Source organism: Trichechus manatus, unplaced genomic scaffold (genome assembly GCF_000243295.1).
Source record: "Trichechus manatus latirostris isolate Lorelei unplaced genomic scaffold, TriManLat1.0 scaffold00026, whole genome shotgun sequence".
In the NCBI taxonomy this organism is placed as follows: Eukaryota; Metazoa; Chordata; class Mammalia; order Sirenia; family Trichechidae; genus Trichechus; species Trichechus manatus.
Genome location: NW_004443962.1, coordinates 7,866,602 through 7,874,052, shown reverse-complemented (window position 1 = coordinate 7,874,052; position 7,451 = coordinate 7,866,602). Strand labels below are relative to the sequence as shown.

General features: G+C 45.4%; 1 protein-coding gene across 3 annotated transcripts in view; it reads left to right on the top strand.

Annotated features, from left to right (window-relative positions):
- The window catches only part of KALRN (kalirin RhoGEF kinase), a 789,193-nt gene that overhangs the window by 715,141 nt on the left and 66,601 nt on the right, over nucleotides 1-7,451 (top strand). For all 3 annotated transcript variants that reach the window (XM_023728787.1, XM_004373615.1, XM_023728788.1), the window contains one exon: nucleotides 5,373-5,503. In XM_023728787.1, coding sequence (XP_023584555.1) covers nucleotides 5,373-5,503 — 131 coding nt within the window. The remainder of the gene's footprint in view (nucleotides 1-5,372; nucleotides 5,504-7,451) is intronic.

Genomic DNA, 7,451 nt, shown 5'->3' with positions numbered 1-7,451 from the left:
TCTTAGCCACCTCATCTACACTGTGAAGGGCAGGGAACCCTGCTGTCCTTTATCTTCCCTAACCTAGGGTGGTGCTGGGCATGTGGAAAGTCTGATTGGTGGTTGGGAGAATGTTGCAGGGTACTAGCTTAACAGTCTGTATGATTTGGTTTTGTTCCTCAAATTGGAGGAGCAGGAGCTTCCTGGCCATGTGAGAATCTATTGTGTCTCTAAATTGTGGTCCTGGAGCCTGAGGATTCTCCCACCACCACCACCCCACCACATGCCTGGCATGAAAGACTGGCCCTCTAAAATGAAAGCCCCTTCCCAAGCTCTTGTCCTTAGGTGGCACAACAAAATAGTTCACTGGGCTCAGAATGGTGCCAGTGGACCCCTGGCTAATGATGCTCTGCCTTTAGGGAAGGGGCTGGCTGGGACTCAGCTCTTGTTTAGTCTGCCTGGTAGCCTGGCATCCTGAGAACGTGCCGTACCTGCTTCAGCAAGACTTTCAGCCCTCTGCTTCTCCGGCTTTGATAATGTGCCCGTCCCCAAGCCAGCCTTGTGGGCCACAGAGAACATGTTCAAGGCCAGACTGCACTTGTGAGTGTGCTTCACTCTCCTTTAGATGACTTGGCTTGTTTTGTCAATGGCAGGGCGGGGTGGGTGGAAGTTCAGTGTCTAGATGGGAGAAGATAACGGTCTCATCATATTCATTGTGGAGGTACGTGTTTTCAGGAACTGGGGTCCTCTGTAGAAAAGATTCTTGAGAGCTCTTTTCAGAATAGAAACGTCTAGATTTCCACCAAGAAGTTTTTAACCCAAAGTCACAAACCTAAAATGTCGTTTGCCTAGAAAATCCAGACTTTGGTTATTCCATTGTATGGTTGTCTCCCCTACACCCACCCCCAGTTTGCCTGGGAATGAATTAAATCTAATGCTTTTTGTCCAGAGAATATGATACAAAGTTTAAATAAAAGGAGGACGGAGCCAAGAGGTGACTGGTTGGTGTGGTGGGTGGCACTGGACCAGCAAATTTACCTTTTGTCTCATCAGACGAGCTGTGACCTCTTCCCAAGAATGCCATCGTATATTCAACGAATACTTGGAGTCCTACTGTGTGCCAGGCTCTGAGATCCAGCACAGGTCCGTCCTTACTAGAGCTCACAATCTAGGGCTAATGCTTGAAATCCTCTCCTACCTGGACTGTGGGAACCGTTTCCCCCAGTTCTCAGTCTGCTGTCTCTCTTTGTGACTGCCAGAGGGAGCTTTCTTTCTTTCCTTTTTTTTTAAATTTACTTTTTAATAGTTCTTTTCTAGTTAATGAAAGCATTATACACTCATTCAAGAAAAAATTGGAATAGTGACAAGAGTATCAACATAAATCATAGCATCATCATCTGAACATATTTATTATTGAAATGTTGGTGTCTTCCTTTCTGGATCCTTTTTAAAATAATGTAGCTATTCAGTCTATACAATTTTAAGTTCTGTTTGTCTTTTACTGTCATATCAGATATATTTTCCCAAGTTATGAAAAGCTCTTTGGAACATTAAGACTGATATTTCTAAAACTCAGATTCAATCGTGTTACTTCCCTGCTTAAAACCCTCCCGTAGCTCATCATTGACTGGTCCTAGAAGGTAAAGTCTCTATTCCTTCATGCCACATACATGGCTCTTTGTGATATGGTTCCTGCATTCTTCTCCATGGTTATCTTTTTCTCCTCTTCACATCTTTCATCCCTAGTACCCACTAGCATAACACGGTTGCTTGCCACCCCCTCACATACCAAAACCAAAAACCCATTGCCGTCAAGTGGATTCCGACTGATGTTGTTGTTGTTAGGTGCTGTCAAGTCAGTTCTGACTCACAGTGACCCTATAGGACAGAGTAGAACTGCCCCATAGGGTTTCCAGGGACCGACTCATGGATTGAAACTGCTGACCTTTTTGGTTAGCAGCCATAGCTCACCATAACTCTTAACCACTGTGCCACCAGGGCTCTGACTCACGGTGACCCTATAGGACAGAATAGAACTGCCCCATATGGTTTCCAAGGCTGTTATCTTTACAGAAGCAGACTGTCACACCTTTCTCCCATGGAGCAGCTAGTGGGTTTGAACCTCCAGCCTTTTGATTAGCAGCCCAGTTGTTAACCACTGCACCAGCAGGACACCCTCACATACACACCCGATATTCTGCCTACACCGGACGATTTGCAGCTCCCCAGGCTACCCCTTGATCCTTGGCTCACAGTGCTGCTCCTGCATGGAATGCCCTCCCTTTCATGTATCCCGTGAATTTCTTTTCATTTCCCAACATTCAGTTCACATGTTGCTTCTTCCATCAAGTCTTTCCCTTCCCTCCCGCCCCACCGTGGAACTACCTGCTCTTTTTTTCCATCCTTCATAGTACTCTTCCTGTCTAAAAGAGCACCATTGTGGCTTAGATGATGAAGGGCAGGGAACCATGTCTTAGTTACCTTTGTTTCTCCAATGCTTTGCAAATATTCAGTGTGTAGTAGGTTCTCAACAAATATTTGCTGGAGTGCAAATAAATGGTCAGTTTCAATACTGTGTAATGGATGCTATGCGGGGGGTGGGGGTGTAAAGAGTGCTTACAGGAGCCCAGAGGAAGGGCGTTTTATGGGACATGTGATCAGAAATCCAGCAGACAGGAAATGTGTTCATTTTTTTTAAAAATATGTTCGTTTTAACATGGGGAAGGGCTTCCTCCATGCTAATTTATGTGTTAGAATCCTCTTTGCATTTCCACTGCCCAATCTTGGACCATCTTTGCTTTGTCTACTGAGACTGCTGTGGCCCTGAGCTCCAGGTAAGGCAGCTGTCCTCCCTGTGGCTGCAGAGGCCACGACTCCTCAACCACTGCCTGTTTTCCCCCAGGAGCAACCCAGATAATTGCAACCTGTTGCCCTTGATTGGAGGAACATGGTGGCACAGTGGTTAAGCGCTCGGCTACGGACCAAAAGATCAGCTGTTTGAACCCCCCAGCCACTCTGCAGGGGAAAGATATAGCAGTCTGCTTCTGTAAAGATTTACAGTCTTGGAAACCCTGTGGGACAGTTCTACTCTGTCCTGTGGGGTTGCTATGAGTCAGAATCGACTCAACAGCAGTGAGTTTGGTTTGGGCCCTTGATTGGGACCCAGTATCGCAACTCTAGCACAAGTAGCCAGGTCCTCAGAAGGAATCTCTCTTGAGTTATTAGGAGCATTTCTATCCAACCCCATTATTTTGAAGCAGATTACCCAGCATATACTTTAGGCAAGCCCTCTATTTCCCTCTGTTCCTCTCTCGTTGCCTCAGCTCTCTGCCTTCTACTCTCCAACTCTGTGAAAATAACATATGCTTTTTTGCCCATGTGACAGGTCAGTCAGGAGGAGGTGGAGCTTATTTCCCTATGTGGCACTTTGAACTCCTCCGATGTCCTTCATTCTCCACAACAGTTGAGGGTAGACCACTCAGAGCTGGATTTTCCACAGGACAGCTGTGTACGCAGAGTGTAGGCCTATCTCCCTGGCCTGGCTGTCCCCATCAAGCCAGCCAGCAAGTTGCTGAACAAAGGCTGTGACAGACCCTGAGGACAGGGGCAGGGGAAGTGAAAGGCATGTAATCAGATTAATCACCAGCTGGGTCCATCCGCCTGGGGAGCCTGTCTCTGGTGATGGCACCAGGGGACATGTTGTGGGAAAGCCTGCTTGTCCACTGGGTTGTCAAGCCTCATCACCAGACTCCCTCATTTCCTTAATAACAGGTTGCAGATCCTGTGTCTATAAATTTAGCTAAACCCTTCTTGACCTTTTTATATTTTTAGCCTAGACTGCTTCTCTGGTTAATAACTTCCATGGTTGATTACTTGTTTTGTAAAATACCTTTATGCCAAGTTAAAGGAAATGTTCTCTCTCTCTCTAGCGTGAAGAGCTGTCCTCTTAACTCTAGTTTCTAGAATTGGAAACACATTTTTATTTGGCTCTCCTTGGCACATTTTGTAGATTTGGGGGTAGAGTGGGGAGGAAAGAAGGTTGACGTTTCTTCTCAGCTTTCAGTTTTTCAGATTCAAGCATTAATTTTCTCCGTCTGTTCTCACGTAATGGCCCATCGGGCACCTCATTGGCTTTTTGTTTCATTTCCCTGACGCTTTTCTACCTCTGTTCAGTGGCTGAGAGCATTTGTGGCCAACATTCCAAGTGTAGATAGTTTAAGACCAGACTTTTATTCCTAGTACCCTTTTGGATGGCACTTTTTTATCTTTGTGACTTTAACATTAGAGCTGATGGCTTCAAAGTCTACTGAAGTGAAGCCTTTCCTTTAGTCACAGAGGCTGGTGGAGGGGAGCATCCCGGAAGGGTAGTTTGGATTTGTCTCCCCTATTTGTCTTCTTATCCCATGGTTGCCCTGCTTGACCTTGGCCTCAATTCTTACTGTTTATCCACGTTGCTTCTGCCAATTTGGATAATGAAAGACTAAGTGTCACTCTGTGGTCTCCTTCCAAGGCAGTTGAAAAAATGTTAAGACTAACCCCACTTAGAGGATCCCTACTGCTGACAGTTCATCCATGGGGGGATACAATTTAACTTCACCACTGTAGAGCATTTTTGACTTTTCAATGGTGTCTTACAACTATTGTCTCTGACTCTTCCTTAAAAATCTGTCAAGAGATCTGATTTGAAAATTGAGAAAAACTGAAACAGAGCAGTTTTTGCTGTTTTACATAAGATCATTCAGACTGGGGATTAAAATTCAGGGTCCTTTGCCCTTAGCTCTTTCTAGAGTACCATATTAATCCCTTTAACTTGTTTTCTCAATCCTGCAGCACCTTAATTAATAAAAGGATTAATAAATGAAAAAAGCCCTGAATAAATAACCTTAGCAAAGATGTTTTTAGAAAAGTCTAAATCCATTGACGTCTTCTTTCTACGTCTCATTGGCCTCTTCAAAAGAATTGTAGAAGATTTAACAAAATATGATTTTCCAGAGTAACTCTCCTATGACCACCCTCCCCTTATCGATTTGCATTTGATGGTCCTACAGTTGACTTTTGATTCTGACAGTGTGTTTGATGTAGAATTGAAATGATTAGCTTTACCACTGTAGCTCTTTCCCAGAGAGAAGTCACTCTGTGTTCATTATGTCTGGGAAGCTGGCAGCACTCCCATGCCAAGTACACCCTGATGCATGAGAAGGCAGCAGTCTGGGCTCCCTGCTGTGGAGATGGGAGGCTCTGGTCTCCTAGTACTTCACTGTGGTTCCCTGAGAGTGGCCTTGGCTACTGACATTTCAAGTGGACTGTGGCAAGGCTGGGTGAGAGGAGGACAAGATGGTTCCTGTATAATTTTTCAGCATACGTATCTCTGAGGCTATTTATTCTCTTTGCAGAGTCTAGAAGGAGGCTCATACCGGGGGAGCTTGAAAGACCCTGCAGGCTGTCTCAATGAAGGGATGACCCCTCCCACACCTCCCAGAAACCTGGAAGAAGAACAGAAAGCCAAGGCCCTGAGAGGCAGGATGTAAGTGGCTTCCCCGATTCCACTCTGGTGCCGCCTGTGTGCAGTGGACAATGAGCAGGGCTGGGGGAAGGGGTGTGTGGGGAGAATTGGAGAGGGATTCCCACACTGTGTTTTCGTGGATTATAAGTAAAGGTGACCTAGATCTGTACAGCATAGCATAGAACCACAATCAGCTACTTTGTCACTGACTTTCAGAATTTTAGGCTGAAGTGTATTCTGCGATGTACTAGCTGCTATCGACAAAGCGTGGTTATAATCAAGATGTGTTAGAAAATTAAAACTTGCTGCAGAAAGGAAGACAATAAAGCTCAGGGAAATGTGGGACTATGATTATGGGTCTGTAGAATCAGAAAATCCTTAACCATGGCCGAAAGGCTAATAGCGGTCACCTGAGGAAAGACTGCCCCAGTTGTAGGAAAGTGGTGTCTGGGAAGAAGGAGCTGAGCCTTTGGTGCCACCAGGCCAGGTCCTATCTCTGCTCATTCTCCAAAAGTTCTCATTTTACATCTCTTGGTTTAGTTCCAAGAGAACATCCTCTCCATTTTTGTAGTAGTTGGTGGTAATATATAATTCACGTTACTCTTCATTTCACAAAAACCAAATGCTATACAAGGCTTGAGTTGTTTACCCTGATGTGAAGTCAATCTTGTATTATTTGAGATGATCAAGAAGGTATAGGACACTGCTAATGCAAAGCCACAGCTCCCCTAGATGACAGTTTTGTTGTTCAGGGTTTGACTCTGTTTTGGAAGCAGAGTTACTGATGAGCTTGGCCGTAGCTCAGGATGAGAGGGGTTATAAGCAGCAGTGCCAGGTGGGTAGGCATGGCATCAAGGGTCCCTCGCTGCTGCTAATTAGTCTCTTTCTCCCTTAAACTCATCACTCTTTTAGCCTGATCAGACACATGAAGGTTAGCAAAAATAAAAGAGGCCAGGTCCTTCTGTTGCATGGCAATAGGCTGAGTGAACATTAATGACCTCGTTTCCTAGGAAGGAAAAGTGGAAACATCATAGCTGGGGCCTGGCTCAGAGCAGGGCTCTCCGCTGATAGGGGCAGGTGAGCAAACAGCACATAAGGTCTCTAGTTCCATATTACCCCCTCTACTTCAAGGGTACTCATGGGGAGTCCCAAAGAAGTTGATGAATGGAATGTTCTTGTGTGCCATCGAGTCAATTCTGATTCACAGCGACCCTATAGGACAGAGTAGAACTGCCCCATAGAGTTTCCTAAGCTGTAATCTTTATGGGAGCAGACTGCCACATGTGTCTCCCATAGAGCGACTGGTGGGTTTGAACCGCTGACCTTTCAGTTAGCAGCCAAGTGTTTTAACCACTGTGCTATCAGGGCTCCTTGATGAATGGAATAGAGGTAGAAAAAGACCATCCCCAAAGGGAAATTTCCTGGGACTTGTATGATGTTGGTTCTCCTCAGCATCTCAAGTTGTTACACAGGTGAGGCAGAGTTGGAGCGGACATTCTGGTCCCCTCTCAGACCAAAGCAAAGCTTCTGTCAGGGAGGTGAAAGGCACTGACCTTTGAGGTAGCAGCTGTCCCTTCTCTTGTCACTTAAGTTGAGCGGGCCTATGTGCCATCATTTATATGATCGTTCTGCTTCAAGACATGATATTGTCTGATTTGGCTACGACAGGCAAACTTTGCCACCTCTCTTACCCATTTACCCACCTCTTCTCCCTCCTCTCACTCTCTTGCCCAACTCAATATTCCTCCATACCTGAAGCTATCCTATAAATGTGTCTGTTGGAGAGCCTCATTCCTCTTACTGAATATCATCCTTATTCTATTCTGCCGTAATTTATGGCCACAATGAGAGAGAGGATGTGTAGATGTTTAATTGTAACCCTATGTGAGGCTGGTGGCCAAGGGGTATAGAGAATCGAGACTCAATCCAGAAAACGACACTGAGACATCAAAGGGTTAAATGATATCTC